General features: G+C 68.3%; 2 protein-coding genes across 14 annotated transcripts in view; both read right to left on the minus strand.

The window, feature by feature from the left end:
* The window catches only part of DNMT3A (DNA methyltransferase 3 alpha), a 28,896-nt gene extending 22,243 nt beyond the window's left edge, over positions 1–6,653 (minus strand). For both annotated transcript variants that reach the window (XM_050330850.1, XM_050330849.1), the window contains exons 1-3: positions 6,498–6,653; positions 3,783–3,957; positions 124–228 (exon numbers count right to left, since the gene is read on the minus strand). In XM_050330850.1, coding sequence (XP_050186807.1) covers positions 124–228; positions 3,783–3,845 — 168 coding nt within the window. In that variant the 5' untranslated portion in view covers positions 3,846–3,957; positions 6,498–6,653. The remainder of the gene's footprint in view (positions 1–123; positions 229–3,782; positions 3,958–6,497) is intronic.
* Positions 6,654–17,265: 10,612 nt separating this feature from the next.
* The window catches only part of DTNB (dystrobrevin beta), a 140,553-nt gene continuing 139,373 nt past the window's right edge, over positions 17,266–18,445 (minus strand). For all 12 annotated transcript variants that reach the window (XR_007630746.1, XR_007630745.1, XM_050330863.1 and 9 more), the window contains one exon: positions 17,266–18,308. The gene's annotated coding sequence lies outside the window, so the exon portion shown is untranslated. The remainder of the gene's footprint in view (positions 18,309–18,445) is intronic.

Below are 18,445 nucleotides of genomic sequence, written 5' to 3' on the forward strand. Positions count from 1 at the left end.
AGGTGGCACAGCCCATGGCACACCGGGAGCCGAGGTCTCCTGCCACAGCAGCAGCGGGACAGGATGGCCCCACGGGCAGACACCCTGCCGTCCCCCACCTGGCCCTGGCGCCTGCTGGCTCACCTGGGCATTCTTGCGCTTCCGCCCGGGCCGCCCCGCTTTCCTCATGGGCGTCCCCGGCTCCTGCTTCTCCTCCTTGCTCGTGTTCTCCTCGGGCTCCTCTTCCCCCTGCGAGCCGGAGACAGAGAGGACTGTTACGCCGCCGGGCAGCCCGGGGATGGGCACGGCTCCGCTCCCATTCGGCACCAGGATCACCAGCACCGCTGGCACCCCAGGGGGACAGGCGCCTGCCTGGCAGCGTGGGAGCAGCGTGGCATTGCCGGGCCAGCGGCACCAGGACACTTAGAAGGGTGACAGTGGCTCCTGCCAGGCTCAGGCTCTGGCACGGGCCATTGTGGGCTGGAGGCCTCACCGAGTGACCCTCCTGCCCCGTGCCACTGCACCATGACCAGCTCAGGGCCGCGTGCCCACTGCTGCGTCCCATCGGATCCCCGCGTGTGCGGAGCTGGGGCCTCTTTCCCATGGAAAATGGGAAGGGATGCACGGACCCCCGCGTGTGGCACATCACGGGCCTGCAGGCAGCTGTGAAGCTCCCTGGGGACAAGGGACAGCAGCAGGAGCCAGGTGCCTTTGGAGCAGGCAGCTGCCAGCTTTGGGGACCGTGCCAGTGCCCCACAGCCTGCCCCTCCCCGGTGCTGTGCCCCGGCTCTGGGCCTGGCAGCACGCAGGCGCCGGCATGGCGGCGGAGCGGGAAGGCGGGCCGGGAAATGAACCTGCTCCCACGGCGAGGCCGCGGCAGCGCCAAGGACCGCGGCGTGCCGGGGGAACCGTGCCCCGCTCAGGGGTCCAGCAGCGGGGCGCGGGGCGCGCGGGGCCCCGGAGCGGTGCAGGGCCGGTTTCACCTGAGCCCCAGAAGATCCCGGCAGCGGCAGCCAAGGCAGGAAGAGGCCGCGGAGGGGGAGCAGGGGAAGGAGGAGAGGCCGGCGGGGGGCTGGCGAGGGAGAGGCCGGGGAGGGGATGGGGCTGGCAGCCAGACAGCGCCGGCATCCAGCTGCAGCCGCGCGGCCCCGCACCCCGGCGGGCGCCAGCCCCGGCCGCATTCCTGCCCTGCGTCCCCCTGGGCTGGGGCAGCTGCACCGCCGGGATGCAGCTGGCACGTCCCCGTGGGTCCAACAGGAAGGTCCTGCAGGGTCGGGACGCACCGTGCCCCATAGCCAGAGTGCCTCATGGCTGTGGTGCCCCGTGGCTGCGGTACCCCCTGGCTGTGGTGTCCCATAACCACGGTGCCCCACCGCTGCAGTGCCCACAGCCGCGGTCCCCAGACCGGCTCCCCCAGTGCCATCCACACCCAGAGCCAGCTGCGTGCCCCTGTGCCCACCACTGCCTGTCCCCCGTTCCACATCTTGGCGCATCTGGGATCCCATGGGAGCCATGTCCAGTCCATCCCCAGCCCCCAGGGGTGTCCTGCCAGGACCGCCCTTGCCCAAGCCCCATAACCAAGTGCCACTCCCCTGTGTGTGGGGCTGGCCCCCTGCAAGGACCCTCCATTCCTGCATGGATCCCCGAGCCCTGGCACTCACTGGCACTGCGACACCAGGGCCAAGCAAGGAGAGGTTCCACTGCGGCACCTGGGGGCCCCAATGGGGCTGAGCCCCACTCCCCACGCCATCCCAGGTGGAAAGTTTTGGGACACGTCCTTTGCCCTCAGTGCCATCCCAGTCACCAGTGCACGGCTTCAGCTGCCTCCCTGCCACATTCTGATTTATCCAGGTCCTGGTAGTGTTTACAGTGGATGTCAGTGAAAGATTTGGGGGGTGTCAAGTGCACCAGGCAGAGGCCAGGCTGCCTGTGCCAAAAGAGGATGTGGCTGGGGAATACCTGCTGGGTGCCAGCAAGGCCAGGACAGCTCTGTGGGTGCTCTCTGGGTGAGATGGGTCAAGGGCTGCTGCGGGGGGGGAAGTGGGGGTCCCTGCTGTGTGGAGCCAGGGAGGTGCCCCCAACACCCACTGGGACAGGGAATCCCCATGGGGCAGAGCCAGCACCCAAAAAGTGGGGCAGGTGCCCAAGGAGTGGAGGGGGGGAGCAGTCTGGGCACCAGCAGGGCTGGGCAAAGGGCTCCGGGGAGGCTCTGCCCCGCCAGCCCGGCACAGGGGGGCCGGTGCCGCAGCCCCTCACCGCCCGCATCCCGCCGGGAGCTGAGTCATCCCCATCCATCACCTCGTGCCCGTCTCCCGGGCGCAGGGCGCCGTGGCACGTCCCCGATGCCGCGCTCCTGCGCCGCTGCCAAGCAACAACCCGGAGGGAGCCGCGGGAGAGCCGCGGCCCGAGCCGAGCTGCGGCACTGACGCAGTGTGGCTGCGCCGCCAGCCCCGCGCCCGCCACGCCAACCGAGCCCAGCCCGCGGCCGGGGGAACGCTGCGGAGACTCCCCCTCGGAGGGAGGCGGGCTCAGCCTCGCCGGGTCCGTGCCGGGGCTGTGCCGGGTCCGTGCCGGCTCCGCCGGCTCCGGCGCGACCCGCAGCGCTGGAGGCGCTGGGGACAGACGGGCTCGTCGCGCTGGCCCCGCGGGCAGCGCCTGCCCCGGCAGAGGTGACCTCGGCGCGTGGTAGCGGGGGAGGCGACGCCGCATCCCGCGGGGTCAGCCCGGGACAGCGCTTGGCCGCTGCGCTGCTGCCACCGCCCCGGGCACCGGCACCGGCGGGTCCTGCTCCCCAGGGCGTACCGGGCCACCCCAGCGGCTCCCACGGCTTTTCCCTGCATCCCCTCGCGCCACACACCCCCAGAACCGCACCGAGACACGGGGTGGGCTGTACATCTACTGCTCACGCTGCTGGTACGGCAACGCCACGGGGCCAAGCACAGACCGACCTATCCCTGGGGTCCCAGCCGTGCCAAGAACACGCAGGACACATCCCACAGGGTACACCAGCCAGCCCCTCTGGCAGCCAGGAGCAATGGCCAGGGGACGGGAAGCACCAGCGTGGGAACACGCTGTGGACCCACGGCCGAGAGGAACTGGGATGACCCTGACCTGGCGGTGCCTGTGGCGGGACAGTGTCCAGCTGGCCATGGCCCCATTCCCCACGCCTTGACCAGCCCTGCCATGCGCCGCTGGGCACTCCCGTCTCCGTGGGAAGAGTAAGAGTGCTGCCAGCACTGGCACTGGGAGCGGCTGCACCAGCCCGGAGTGTCCTTGCATGGAGGGGACACCGGGAAAGGGGTTCCCTCCCAAGTCTGGGTGTCACACATGGGGGACAGAAGGAGGTGCAGGAACCCCCGGAGCAGGTGGGACGCCCACGAGGGGGAAGCAGGGCTGGCACAAGGGCTCTGGAGCCATCACTTCTCCCCCCCAGCATGGGGCATGAGCCCCCCATATGCCCCAGAGCCAGGACACATCCCATCCCAGGGGACACCCCCACCCTGCCATCCCCCTTGCCCTGGTCCTGGCCACCGCCGGGAGGTGACATCAGGTCTCTGTCCCCGTCCCCTCCCCGCCCTCCCCAGTGCCAGGAATAGCTCAATCCGCGTTAATCTGGCTGCAGCTCAGGGCTCCCTCCGCCTGGCACCGCACTCCCACCACCGCGAGGAGCTGGGCTGTGGCAGAGGGGACCCTGCATCCGCCTCTCCTGCCAGCCAGGAGGGAGCCAGAGCCCCAGAGCCCCCTATCACCCGGCACGAGTGACGGGGACGGGCCCCTGTAGCCTCCCAGCGCAGGGTCCGTACCTTGTGCGTGTCCAGCGCCTCGCGGCTGGGGCTGCCGGCGTCGAGGGTCCCGCTGGACGGCATGGTGGAGCACCGGGGCGGGCGGCCGCCGCCTCTTCAGCACCAGAGCAGACCCCGCTGCGCCGAGGAGGGGTCTGGGAGCCGTCCCCTGCCACCTGCCTGGATCCTCCTGCCCCTGCGGGAAGCGGAGAGGGACGGGGTGAGGGGTGCACCCGCCCCGGCGGGCTCTGGCCTGCGTCCCCCACCCCAGCAATTATTAACACGCCACAGCCTTGACTCAGCCGGGCTGGGCCCCTGGCCTGCCACTGCCCCCAGCATTGCCCCTGGCAGGTGCCTGAGCCTCGGCCTGCACCGTCTGGGAGGTGCACTGTGGGGTGAAGGGTGTATGGAGCGGGGTGTATGGGGTGGGGCACAGGGTGCGTGGTGTGGGGCCCATGGTGTGGGTGTGGGGTGCGTGGCACGGGGTGTAAGGTGTGGCGTGTGTGGTGTGGGTGCTGGGTGCGTGATATGGGGTACACAGCGTAAGGTGCAAGGTCCACACTGTGGGGTGTGCAACGTGGGGTGAACAGTGAGGGGCAGGGGGCGTTCTGCAGGGTGCAGTGTGCAGGTACGAGGTGCGAGATGCGTGGTGTGGGGTGTGGGGTGCAGCAAGGCTGTGGGGTGCAGGGTGCTTGGGTACACGGTGTGGGGTGCAGGATGGGTGGTGCAGTGTGGGTTGGAGGGCGTGACGAGTGTAGTGTACAGGTGCAGGCTGTGGGGTGCATGTTGCAGGGTGCGGGATGTGGGGTGCCACGTGCAGGGTGCAGGGGTGTAAGGTGCTGGGCACATGGTGTGGTGTGCAGGACTTATATGGTGCAGGGGCCAGCACGCAGGGTGTGCAGGGGGGACAATGCGGGTGCGTGGGGTGCAGGGTGTGGGGTGTACAGTGTGGGGTACAGAGTGTGTAGGGTGTACAGTGCAGGGTGTGGAGTGTGTGGGGTGCACAGTGTGGGGTGTACAATGCAGGGTGTGGGGTGTACAGTGCAGGGTGCATGGTGCCAGTTGTGGGGTGTGGGGTGCCAGTTGTGGAGGTCTGGGGGGGTTGCAGGTTGTAGGGTGTGCGGGGTGTCCAGTGTGGGATGCGGGGGGAGCCCGGGGCCCACACAGTGTAGGATGTGGGGGGTATAGGGTGCAGGATGAGGATCCTGGCTGTGGGGTGCTGCTGGTTGCGGAGGGTTGGGGGGCTGCGGGGTGGAGGGTGTGTGGGGTGCACAGTGCAGGGTGCAGGGTGTGGGGGCCAGGGGTGTCGGTTGCGGGGGTCGGGGGGCCGCGGAGGAGGCGCCAGCCGGCACCTGTTGCTATGGCAAACGCTGCATTCGCCATGGCCGGGGCTGCTGTTGCCTTTGGCACCGGAGCTGCAATTTGTTTCTAGAGCTTTCCAGCCGCAGCCGTTCCCAGCGGCGGGCGGGGGCTCGGGCGGGGGCTGGAGGGGCTCGGGGGCCGGGGCGGGCAGGGAGCCTCTCCCAACACTGCTCCCTCCCCAGCGTGTCCCCCCGGCCCGCGGCCACTGTGGCGGGGCTGCTGGGGGCCGGGGGCTGCAGCCTCCCCTCTGCCGCAGGCAGGGGGACCCCCAGGGGTTTGGGCTGCTGGGCTGGGGGCCAGGGGAGGGCAGATGGGGGGGACTCGGCCCTCCATGCCTCAGCATTTCCCTAAGGGCCCCTCTCACAGGCTGGGCTGTGGGGGGATGTGGGCAGTGGACAGTAGGAGCTGGGGGTGGGACAGGGGTGTGGGTGCAGGGTGCAGGCTGGGGGTACAGGATGTCAGACGGGGTGCGGGGTGCAGGTCCCACCTCAGGCACAGCCTAGTGCCAGCCAGGAGACACTGGGGAGGGGTTCCCCGTTCCCCTCCCTCCACAGCTCGGGGAGCCCCCGGCGAAGCCCTCATCCCCATCCGTGTCACCGTCCCCTACGCGGCACGGGGGTGCCTGCTCCCCGCGGGTCCCCTCGGCCCCGGCCCGGCACGCGGCCCCCGGGCACCGCGGTGTCCTCGGGGAGGGGCCGGGGCTGGCACCCTGCACCCCCAGCGCCCCCGCTCCCGGCGCCCGCTGGCAGCGGCTGTGCCGCCAGCATCACGGCACACCCGTGGGCACGGCACGGCACGGCACGGCACAGTGTGGCACCCCGGCCCCGCGTCCCCGCGCCTGCTGCCTCCCCGGGGTGCCGCCGGCAGAGTCCCCCGCCCTGCCCGAGCCCGCCGTGCCCCCCAGCCCCGGCCGTGGGCACGGGCGGACACGTGCGGCCGGGAAGCACCGGGGACACCCCGGCTGCCCCTCGGGGGATCCCCGCGCCCAGAGGCGCCGCGGGGTCCCCGCTGCCGGGGATCCCTGCCCTGCCGCCGGCCCTCTCGCAACCCCCCGCCCCTCGCCGCGGCAGCTGGGTCCCTCCGGCAGCCCCGGGGGCGGCTGAGCCCCCCCGGCCGCCCCGGTGCGGCGACGGCCGAGCCCGGCTGGCGCTGCGAAGGGGCAGCTCGCGGCTTTGATTCGCTTCCAGCCAACATGGTCTCCAAACGCTCTAAAAATAGTTGTTCTGCGCACAAACCCCGCGGCAGACCCGGCCGCCGAACAAAGCCGGGGAGCCGGCGCGGCTCCGGCCGCCTCCCGCTGCCCACCCGCGGGGCCCCGCCGGAGCGGCCGCGGGGGCCGTGCGGGGCTCCCGGCCCCGCGCCCCGCGCTCTTACCCGGCTGCGCTCGCCCGCCGCGGCGGGGCGGGACGGGACGGATCGCGACGGGACGGGGGGTTCGCACCGTGCCCTCGCCTTAGGCCGCCGGGACCTTCCTCCGCGGCATCCCCCGGCCGAGCTCGGCTTGCCGGTGCTGGCGGACCCTCGCCCGGCGGTCCGGCGGGGACGGAGCGTCCGCCGTCGCTGTGGCGGCCGCTGCCCGTGCGGCCGGGGGGAGCGGTGCCCCGGCCCTGGCCGCCGAGCCGCTCCCGCTCGCAGGACCGGCGAGTCACGCTCGCCGCGGCGGCAGAGGCGTTCCGAAGTAGGTTATACCTGCGCCGGCTGGGCGAGACACGCGGCAGCCACCGGCACGAAAATGGAAAACCCACCCGAAATCCCGCCTTTTTTTATATTTAGGGACCTCGGCGGTGCCGTGCCGCAGCCGGGAACCTGCAGGGACCTAACCGGCCATTTTAGGTGACGGCGAGCGGGGTCTCCGGCAGCCCCCCGCGCTGGTGGCGGGCGGGGGATACCGTCACCGCAGTGCCCCCCTGTCCCGAGGTGACCCCGCGCGCGGCGGTGACACCCCCCGGGTTGGCCGGGGTCCCCCGTGCGCCGGCGGCGGAGGGGACGCACGAGGGACCCCGTCCAAGCGCCTCTCCCGTGACAAGTGCCGCAGCGTATTATTATTGTTGTTGTCACTTTGAGTCACTGCCACCACCGCGCTCCTCCTCCTCCTCCTCCTCCTCCTTCTCCTCCTCCTCCTCCTCCTTCCCAGCGCCAGGGAACAACTCCGGGATTGACTCAGAGGGGACAGGAGCGGCGGCCGTGAGTCACCCCCACCCCCTGCGCCCCCACCCCTGACTCACGGCAGGGTGCCCCCCAAGCCCCCCGCGGCGTGGGTGCTGCTGGCAGGGGGCCGGGAACAGAGTGGGCGTCCCCGGGCCCGAAATTTTGCCTCTGACAGATGGTTGTGCCGAAACCACCGTGGCCGTGACCTCATCCCCGGGGTTGTAATTTAGCGGTGAAATGTTTGGCTGCTGCGGGGGGCACGTGGTGGGGAGTGCCCGGACACATGTGCCACAGCTCTGGGAGCCACTGCCACCGGGGTACGGGGCTTTGTGGGGATGAGGTGATGGCGAGAGCTGGGGTGATCCTAAAAATAGACCTGGCACTAGGGAGGACCCTGGGGTGGCCGGCAGCACTGAGCCAGACCCGCGGTGCACCCCGAGGAGGGTGTCACTGCACCCCAGGGCACCAATGCACCCCATGGCACCACAAGGAGTGACATACTGCACCCCATGGTACCCCAGGGCGCGATTCATTGCACCCCACAGCGCTACTGCACCGCACAGTATCCCAGGGAGGGATTCCCTGCGCCCCAAGGAGTGATGCACAGCACCCCATGGCACCACTGCACCCCACAACACCGCAGAGAGCAAACGCAGCACCCCAGGGAATGAGGCATGGCACCCCTGCACCCACATGGCACCTTGGGGAGTGATTTCCTGCACCCCATGGCACCCCGAGGAGTGATGCGCTGCCCCCCACAGAACAACACACGGCACCCCATGGCACCCCCAGGAGTGGCGCAGGGCCCTGCACCGCTCCACACCACAGCTAAACACAAACACTGGCTGCAGCCCCACAGCTGGATCTGTTGGTGTGGGAACGCTGGCAAGGCCAAGAGCAGACCAAACTGCCTCTGGCATGGGGTGGGGTGGGATGGGACAGGACAGGGACGTGTGTCAGAGACCCCAGGGCTGGGCTGTGGTGCCTCTCTGCAGGTGGGACAGTGTGGATCACCCAGCAGGATGATGAAGGAGCTGCCAGAGCACCAGGAACATCTCACCAGGAGCATCCAGGAGCTCCACGTGCTCAGTTACTGGGAAAAAAAGTCGGGGAGATGTTGTGATGCCAGCGAGCAGACCCTGGGCCCCACGGGGACCCTCTGGCTGATGGGGAGCAGGGCCGGGTGCTGAGCTGGGGCAGGAGCTGAGCTGGAGAGATCCAAATCAGGATTGGGGATGGGCTGTGAACTGGGAATGGCGGTTAACCGCGGGAACGGGCCCAACGCTGCCGGCACGTGCTGGCGTGTGCCGAGCCCCGCGGCAGGGAAGTGGGATCCAGGCAGCCGGGCCTGGATGCCAGGTAAGCCCGTGGGTCCCTCCCGCGCTGGGAGCCCAAACCAACCCGCAGCCTCGAGGTGAGAGGGATCCGGAGCAATCCCACCAAACCGCACGCCCCGATGCCGACGGCTTCTCCCGCGGAGCTGCAGCCGCCGCGGCACGAGCGCACCTGGCACACGCGTGTCCTCGGCACGCGCCGGCAGGACCTGCCAAGCCCACGCGCTTCCCTTGGGGCGCCACACCTCGCCAGGGCACGGCCCGTGGGAAGGCGTCGGGCAGGGATGTGCCGAAATAAAATTCCCTGCGCAAAAACCACTGCCTGAGGGTCCCTGAGCGGCTGCCACGGCACGACACGGCACAGCACGGGGCTCTGCGGCCACCAGATTTTGGGGCCGGCTGTGGCCCACCCTGGACAGCACTGCGGGCACGTGGGCAGCCCAGGACACCTGGGGACACCGGGGATACCGGGGCTGCGGCTTCACCGGTGGGCACCAACATCCCACCGTTCCTCGAGAGAGCTGCGTGTCACCAAAGCAGCCCCGCTGGGAAGTTTGGAGCTGACTCAGCACGAGGGGCCGGAGCCGGAGCAGGAGCTGCCAGGAGCAGCAGGGCCAGGTCCCACACTCCGTCCCCTGCGGCTCCGGGGGCTCCATGGGGGGCTCCTGGGCTCCCTGGAACGCGGGTGCCCAGTGTGGCACAGCGAGCACGGAACGTGGCCGGTCCCGCGGTGACACCGGCAACGTCACACAAAAGGGCAGAAACACAGAAAGAGGAACTGAGCGAAGAGGAAAATCTCATTTGCCCACAGGTTCGCGCAGGCGAAACACCCCGGAAAGGGGGGGAGGAAACAGCAGCGGGAGGGAAGGGGGAGTGAGGGGGAAGGGGAACAACAGGGAAGGGGGAGCAACAGAGAAGTGGGAAATGAAGGGAAAGGGAGAGGGTAGTGGGAGTGAACGGGAAGTGGGAAGTGAGTGGGAAGGGAGGGAAGTGGGGGGGAAACGAGTGGGAAGGGGGAAGCGAGTGGGAAGAGGGATACGAGAGGAAAGGGGAAGCGATGGTGAAGGAAAAGGAAAATGGGAAGCCAGAGGAAAGGGGGAAGCTAAAGGGAAGGGGGAGTGGGCAGGAAGTGGGAAGTGAGTAGGAAGGGAAGGAGAAGGAAGGTGGAAACGAGCAGGAAAGGGGAAGGGAGCAGGAAGTGGGACGTGAGTGAGAAGGGGGATGAGAGAAGGAAGAGGGAAGGAAGAGGGAAGGGGAACAGAGAAGGAAGGGGGAAACGAGCAGAAAGGTGGAAGCGAGCAGGAAGCGGGAAGTGAGTGGGAAGGGGAATAAGCGGGAGGAAAGGGGGAAGCAAGCGGTGGCCGAGCTGGGGGAGGCAGGAGTGGGCAGGAGGAGGCAGCAGCAGGCAGGAGCGGGAAGCAGCGGGCAGGAACGGGCAGGATGGGCACCCCCCGCGCCCTGCCAGGCCCCTTCCCGGCCGCCCCCTCCGCCCGGTCCCGCGGCACTTCAACCCCCCCGGAGGCTATTTTTGGTGCAAAACCCCGAAGTTTGGGCAGGGCCGGTCCGGCCGGGCCCCCCGAGAGGCTCCGCCGGGGGCAGGGCAGGGGCGGCCGCGGCCCCCGCGTCTGCCAGGGGGGACACACGGCGGTGCCACCGCGGGCCGGGAGGGGACCGGGGGGACACCCGGCAGTGCCACCGGGCCCCGCTGCCCTTCAGCCGCCCGCGCGGCGCTCAAGGACACGGCGGCGCCGCGGGGGCCGGGCCGGGCCGCGCCGCCACCCCCGCCCGCACGGCCGGGCCGAGCGGGGCCGGGCCGGGCCGGGCGGGGGCGGCGCGGGCCCGGGGGGGCCCAGCGGGCCCCGTCCTGCCCTGTTTTCCTGCCGCGGGCCCGGGACGGCGGAGACACCGCGGCGGTACCGGGGCCGCCCCGGCCCGGGCCGAGCGCCCCGGAGGGACCCGAACCCCCCCGGGAGGACCCGAACTCCGGCCGGGGGCACCCAAAGCCCCGCCGGAGGGAGCCGAGCCCCGGCCGGGCGCACCCGAACGCCGCCGGCCGCCCCGGCCGAGCCGAACCGGCCGGAGCCGAACCCCCCGAACGCGGCAGCCGAACCGAACCGAACGGAGCCGAGCGGAGCCGAGAGTGCCCGAGCCGAGCGGGGCCGAGGCTGCCGCTCCCGGTGTCCCCGTGTCCCGTGTCCCGCGTCCCGGTTACCTGGGCCGGTGCGGGCCCGGCGCCGAGCCCCGCCGAGCCGTGCCGAGCCCCGCCGAGCCGCCGCCGCCGCCGCTGCGCTGCCCGGCCAGGCCTCCTCCCGCAGCGCCGCCGCCTCCACTGCAGCACCGAGCCCGCCGCGCGGTCCTAGAGCCCGCCGGCCGCGCCCGCCGCGGCACCGCACGGCACCGCACGGCACGGGCACGGCGGCTGCACCGCGCCCGGGGGGCCGGGCCGGGGGCCGGACAGACCGCCCGGGCTCGGCTTTGCTAAGCTAAGACAAGCCGTGCCGTTCCGAGCCATGTTGTGCCAAGCCGTGCCAAGCCGTGCCGTGCCAAGCCGCGCTGTGCCAAGCCAGGCCGTGCCAGACCAAGCCAAGTCGTTCTGTGCCAAGCCAGGCTGGGCCAAGCCAAGTGTGGTCAAGGGCTGTGCCACGCTGTGCCAAGCTGAGCCGTGCTAGGCCAGGCTGATCCAAGCCAAGCCAAGTATAGTCAAGGGCTGTGCAGTGCCAAGCCAAGCTAAGCCGTGCCATGCCAAGCCAGACCGTGCCAGATCAAGCCAAGCCCAGTGCAGTCAAGGGCTGTGCCATGTCAAGCCAAGCCATGCCGTGCCATAGCAAGCCCTGCCAAACAGCCATGCCAAGCCAGGCCGTGCCAGACCAAGCCAAGCCATGCCTTCTCCCCACGTTTGTGCCAGCCATGTCCCCCCGGTCCATGGTGCCATTGCCAGCCCTTGGGCAACTGCCAGATGTCTCCAGGAGCTTCTTCCCACTGGGTACCCCACTCAGGGGGTGCATGGAGCCCCCCGGATCCTCCCTGGCCGGGGGCTGCCAGGGCCAGTGGGGGGATCAGTGTGTCCTCAGTCCTGTCCCTGTGAGGTGTTGGCTGGAGGCTCCTCGGGACACTGGAAACCGGGTGATGGGCACAGACACTTGGGGGATGCCAGCAGGCAGAGATCCACGGCAGCGGGTCTGAGGCCTTGGAAATTGGGGGGGTCTTTGGAGAAGGGGGTTTGTAACTCCTCCTTAAGGATCTGACAGGGGGGTCTGGTGGTGCCATGGGAGCTGGGGTGGGAGCGAAAAGCCGGGGCACCGCCAGGACAACCCACCAGCTGCTCGGAAGCCCCTGGAATCAGGGGTTCAGGGCTGCTCTTGAGGAGCACTGGAAGAGCCAGAGGAGCCTCAGGGGGCTCACACTGCTGTCTCCAACACCTGCACAAGGGATACTTTTGGTCCACCAAAGCCTGGGCTTGGCCTGGGCCTCAGCTGGCACTGGCAGGTGCCGAGGATGGAGTGACCTTGGGGGGTCCCTGGGAATATCCAGCACCACCTGGATGAGTGCCCAGGGTCCCAGGGTGGTGCCACAAGCCCTGTCATGGGATGGAGGGGCCCAGTGGTACCTGGCTGTGCTTTGGCATCCCCATTCCTGCTCTGGCTGTGCTGCAGTCCCAGGAGGATCCCCCCAGGCAGGGCCCCCCGTCGCCCTCAGTGCTGGAAGGCGCCTGGTGCACAGGGGGGCACTGCAAAATAAGGCATTAATTAATAATGCTAATTAATGGTGCATTCCCTGGAAGGATAGGCCCTGCCTGCTCTCATGGGTGTCCTGCAAGAGCCTCCCATGGGTGCTGGGATCCCAGCTGGAAAGGGGCAGGTGCCCCCAGATCAGAGCACAGGGCTGGGATTGACCTCCCAGATCCCATGGGGAGGGTCCTGCTGGGCCAGGATTGACCCTGCAAACTCCAGGGGCAGGATTCCACCAGGCTGTGCCCCTGAGAAACCCCTACATCCTCAGAGCTGCTCAGCCACTGGTGTTCAGCCTTTCCAGCCCCATCCCTCCATCCCAGGACACGTGAGGGCTCAGATGGTGCCACGGCCACATTGGCAGCGTGGTGCCCACCTGCCCCCACATTCCTGCTCTCCTGCACCACCAGCTCCTCTGTAACTGCTCCTGCCCCGGCAGCTTCTTTAGGTAACAGGCGCAATTATCCCCAGGGATAATCCCTGACCAGGGGGTCAGGGTGGCTGGAGGAGGGTGGCAGGTCCCACCTCTGTGCTTTTGACCACCCGTCCCATGGATGGGGCAGCACCAGGAACCAGCTGGCCCCAACACTCTGCTGGAATGTTCTCACTGGAACTGGTGCTCCCCAGGCACCAGCTGCTCACCCCCTACCCCAGCTTTTCCCCCCACCGAGACCCCCAGCAGCAGCTCGGCCTCGTCACCGAGAGAGCAGCGGCAGCAAGGCCGGGTGACAGGGCAACAGCTGCCCGTGCACAGGCAGGTCCCTCCGGGGCGGGCACAGGGATTGGATTAATTAATCTCGCCTGGAGGGCGGGCGCCAAATGAAGCCGGTGACAGTGACACCGCCCGGGGAGCAGCTGGGCCCCTCGGCGTGAGGACAGCTGGTGTCACACACCGGGCAGTGGCACAGCGTGCTGTGGTGGCACTCGGGTCGCTGGGGGTGGCACTCTTCGTGCCACAGGCACCTCTGACGGGCCCTGGGGACACGGGGTGTGAGGACATGGCATGCTGCTGGCATTGTCACCGGCGGCACTGGTGGGCTGGGGGGGTGGTGTGAGGTAACAAGGGTGGCAGCAGTGCCAGCCAAGGGATGGAGACCCCAAGGGATGCAAGTGTGAGGGCACTGCGGCCACAGGGGCACAGAGGGCTGCAGGGGATGGCACCGTGACCAGGGAGACACAGGTGTGATGCCACTGTGGCTCAAGAAACCCCAAGGGACACAGGCATGATGCCACCGTGGCCAGACGGAGCTGGTGGGATGCAGGTGTGATGCCACTGTGGCTGGAGGGACCCGAAGTAACAGAGGTGGCACGGCCCCGTGCCTTGAGGGACCCCAAGGGACTCAGGCGTGATGCCACCGCGGCTCAAGGGATGCCAAGGGATACAGGTGTGATGCCGCCAGAGCCAGAGGGATCCCAGGGACGAAGATGTGATGCCACCAGGGCCTGAGGGACCCCCGTGCTCTCTGCAGTTGCTGATGTTGAGCAGGGCGGCCGTGCCGTGTCCTGGTGCCATTCCCGGCGTGTGGATCCCGCAGCGCAGCTCCCGCTGCCTCAGCGCGGGGAGGGTGAGCAGCTGTGGCCGGTCCCTGCTGTCCCCGCTGTCCCCGCTCCCCCCGCTCCCGCCTGACCTGGTTTCCAGCTCCGAGGGCTCCTCGTTATGCAATCGCCGCCGAATTCCTGCACAAGCAGAAATGGCCGACAGTCCCCACATCCCACAGCCCGGGGGTGACCCCGCGTGCCCCGACCCCTGGCGCGCACCCCCCGACCCACGGCCGTGCCCGCGGCAGGAGGGTGCCGGGAGGGACTCAGTGTCCCCTGGGCCATGTCCCCCAGTGCCACGGGGCTTGTGCCACCCCTGGCACGCAGCAGCCGTGGGGTGCGGGAGCGCTGCTGGCACTGGCAGCACGTGGCAGTGGCTGTCCCTGGGGACACAGCGTGTGTCACACGGGGGTGCGAGGGCAGGTGGGCACGGCGCGGTCCGGTACCCCCGGGGAGGGGCCGCAGCCACCCCGAGCCGGGACAGGCTCCGTGCCGGGTTCCCGGCACCTGCGGCCACACCCGCGGGGTCCCGCCCGGCGCCGTGTTTGCCCACCGATAACCCCGCTCGGCGCTCCCCTGGGTGGGGGAGAGGGGAGGAGGAGGGCTGGGATGAAGGGCAGGAGCGCAGCAGCGGCTGGAGCGCAGGCATCGATCCGGGGATGGAAGGAGCCGCAGCGGCCGGGGGAGCCCGGGGAGCAGCCCCGGCCCCGGGGTCTGGCGCTGACACGAGCCCCCGGCCACGTGTGAGGGGACACCGGGTGTCCCCAGCTGTGGCCCCCCCTCGGAGGCTGCCCGGGGGGGGGGCTGCGGGGGTCGGGGCTCGCCCTCCCCGCAAATCAGTGGGGTCCCTGGGGTACACGGGATCCTTGAGGGGTCCTTGGAGTGCACAGAGACCCTGGAGTCTTCCTGAAGTGTTTGGGGTACCTGGGGTACATGAGGTCCTTGAGCTCTCCGTGGGCCGCATGGGGTCCCTGCTGTCTCCTTGGTGCACGTAGAGACCTTGGGGTCACCCTGGAATCTCCGTGGGGCTGAGCCCATCTGCTGCCCCTCACGCTGAGCAGGAACTGCCCCGCCCCCCCGCAGCTGGGGGTAATCGGGGTTAATTGCGGCTCTAATGAGGTGTGAAAGGGTTATTGCTTGTTGGATGAGCAGAGGGATAGGGACGGGGACGGGGTAGGGACAGGGACAGGGGTAGTGGTGCTGGTGGACTTGGCTGCAGCCCGCGCTGCTCCTGAGTTTGCACCCACGTCCCCGTGGCAGGGGGCACAGGATGGCTGGGGGGAACCCTCGCCGTGCTCGGGGTCCCGGGGTGGAGGTTGTGTCCGGGGACAGCTCGGGGCACACCGAGGCCTCACCAGAAACCGCGGTGGGTCCGTGTCCCCTGGCAGGGGGTGACGGCAGGAACCTGCGGGGGTGAGGTGGTGGGCACGGGCTGACAGGGGCTCTGGCAGGGACGGTGCCGGTGCTGGGGACAGGCAGAACCCGTGGGCATGCCAGTGCTCCACAGAGTGCCGGTGTCCCACAGTGTGCCAGTGCCACGGTGGCAGAGCTGGGTGTGCAGTGACACTCAGTCCACGGGCACGTGGTGTCCCTGAGCTCTCATTTCTCGCTCCTGCTCTCACCTCACGCCAGGCTGAGGAGCACGAAGCTGCCCCAGGCCCCCGACTCTGGAAAGGATCTGGATCTTTCCCACCGAGGCACCTAATCCCTAAAACGAATGAGCACCAGGAGAGGGGCAGCGCTGTGCCAGATCGGGGCTGGGGAGCAGCGGGGACGCACCTGCACCCGGGATCCCATGGATTCTGGGAGTAGGGTTTTTCCATCGGTGGCTCTGCTGGGATGGCGTGAGCAGGGGGTCCCTTGGCAGTGGTGGTGGGAGGGTCCAGCTGCCCGGCATCATCGCTGGGTCTGGCAGTGGGAACTGGGCATCCCCTGGGAGAGCTGGTGCCAGCTGTGACCCTCCACCAACCCGGGGCACGAGGCTTCTGCTGTCACTGGCCCTGCATTGGAGGGAGCGGCGCTGAACCGACCCAGCACCCGTGGGGAGTCTCTGGTGAGGGGCCAGGGGCTCTGCTGTGGGTGCTGCCACCTCGACGCCCCCCGAGCCCGTCCTGCAGCCGCCAGATGTGTGGGGCGTGCGGTGGGGGCACATCTGGCGGCAGGGCAGCTGTGGCGCCGTGCCGAGGGCCCGAACACTGGCAGCTCTGTGCGCTCCCTGCAGCCATGACCAATGCGGGAATCTCCGGCTCTGCCGCGCGGCCCCAGGCACAGCGCCGGCAGCTGCTCCTGCCTCCGAGCAGGCGCTTCCCTTCTTTCCCTTTTTCATCAGATCCCTGCCTTTCCCACATGGCGAAGGGACAAGACACCCCGCAGGGAGAAGATGGATTTATTAAATATTTGGCGGATGACAGAACATGGCTCCCTGCTCACAGGCTGCTCTTGGAGACGTTCCCCGCGCTTATGGCATCGGCTCCGGCGCAGCTTCGCCAGCTGCTCCCAGGGACAATCCCCCTCCCAGGGACAATCCCCCTCCCAGGGACAATCCCCTCCCAGGGACAATCCCCCTCGCTCCCGCGCTCCTCCGTGCCCACAGGAATAGGGAACGGCACTGCAGCTTGGTGCAACCCCCAGGGACGCTCGGGCTGCAGGGGCACGGCCGGGCCTTGGGGATCCACAGAGCCTTCGAGCACGTCTGTGCCCAGGATGGCACGAGCAGCCAAGGCCACCGCTGTCCTTGTGCATGGCACCAACTGACCAGCTGGTGAGGGGCCCCACGTGGCTCCCATCCCTATTCCCTGCCACATGGGAAGGGAGGTGTCCCTCTCCTGGCATTAACCCCAGCACCAGATGGGGGACACCAGTGCAAGGACATGGCTCTGCCCCGGGGAATTCCCATGGGAAAATGTTTTAAGGTGCGCTTTCCTTCAGGTGGGTTTTGCCCCAGGGAATTGCAACATTCCCTGGCAATCCCAATCCGGTGGGTGCTGCCAGTGTGAGCCCTCCATCTGGCAGTGGGAGGACTCCAACCCCTGTGCAGCTGTGACATCCCCAGCTCCTGATGCCTGTCACCACCCCGGCAGGGCCACTGGCAAAACATCCCTAGTTTTGGTGCTTGGATCTGCCCATAGCCACAGCTAAGGATGCTGCAGGACTTGTCCCTGTCCCCATCCTCATCTTCATTCACATTCCTGTCCCCAACTCCCTTCTCATCCTCTGTCCCCATCTCCATCCCCATCCCTATCCCTGTCCCTGTCCCCCATCACTGTTCCCATCCCCATCCCTTTCCCTGTCCCCATTCCCATCCCTGCTTGACTTGACTGTGCCATTCCAGGTTCTCATCGCTCCCCTTCCCTCCTTGGCAGCTCATTCCCAATATTTACACCCAGCCAAACCTGTGGCCACCATGGGTGTTTATTCCCCCTCTCCTGTGGGCTGGAGGGACCCAGTGAGTGCATTCCCGTGGGCCCCGGGTCGGTGCAGGGAGCGGCAGAGCCGAGGGCGCTCCCAGGGTTTGTCGCTCCCTTCCATCCATCACCCTCCATAAATATTTATAGATGCATCAGGGCCCTCGGCTCCTTCCACTAAAAATAACATTCCTAAGCACCACGGGGAAAAAAAATGCTGAAAACCACCCATGACTGGGACTGGTGGCCATGATTTGGGAACCAGTGATGGAAGAGGAGCCCAGCGCAGGTCAGAGGGGATCTGCCACCCCCCTCTCCATTATTTCCTTTGATTTTAACCAAAACTGGACCCAACTCCTGATGCTGGGAGTGGAGGTGCAGCTCTCAGCCTGGCCGTGCTCCTCCCCAGATTCCCTGCTCAGGATGGGAGAGCTTTTCACCATCACAGCCCCCCTGGTTGGACACCCCGTCACCTGCACCCACCCCCAGGAGGACACACCCCACACCTGACTCCAGCGTGTCAGAAGGTGGGTTTTTGAGAGAGAATCCCCTTCATGCCACGCAGGAGGGACCCCAGGAGGGTCTGCACTCCTTTTTCCACACGCACAAGGAGGAAGGGCCCGCGTGTGACGTGACGGTGGCACCGTCTGGGAGGAGATAGGAACGGAGCCGCACACGGAGCGGGAACAGCCACCAGCAGTTTCCTTTCAGCTTGCTTTTTTTTTTGTTTGTTTTTTTTTAAGCCTCCCATGACTCGCTGAGCCGGGTGGGACATGGTGTGGTCATCGCTGGGAAACACACCGAGGGAACATGCAATGGCCTAAGGGCAGGTGCCCGCGGAGAGTCCTCCGGGTGTTTTGGGGAGAGCCCCCCGGGTGGTTCTGGGAGAGCCCTCCAGGTGGCTTTGGGAGAGCTGTGTTGGCAGCAGGTGGTGGAGATCGGTCACAGTTGCACGATGGTGATGGATGGGCTGGCACGTGCCTCTTCCCACGGGTGGCAGACGTCCCTCGATCGCAAGCGCAACCTCCGTGCCTGCGGCACCAGAAACACCCGTCAGGATCCACAGAGAGCAGAGCTCCAGCCCAGCCCCGCGGGGCAGAGCCAGAGCCACGTGTCCCTGCTGGGACCTGGGCAAAAGGAGGCTCAGGGGGGACCTTCTCACTCTCTGC

The sequence above is a fragment of the Myiozetetes cayanensis genome, unplaced genomic scaffold (assembly GCF_022539395.1).
Source record: "Myiozetetes cayanensis isolate MyiCay16 unplaced genomic scaffold, myiCay2020 scf45, whole genome shotgun sequence".
In the NCBI taxonomy this organism is placed as follows: Eukaryota; Metazoa; Chordata; class Aves; order Passeriformes; family Tyrannidae; genus Myiozetetes; species Myiozetetes cayanensis.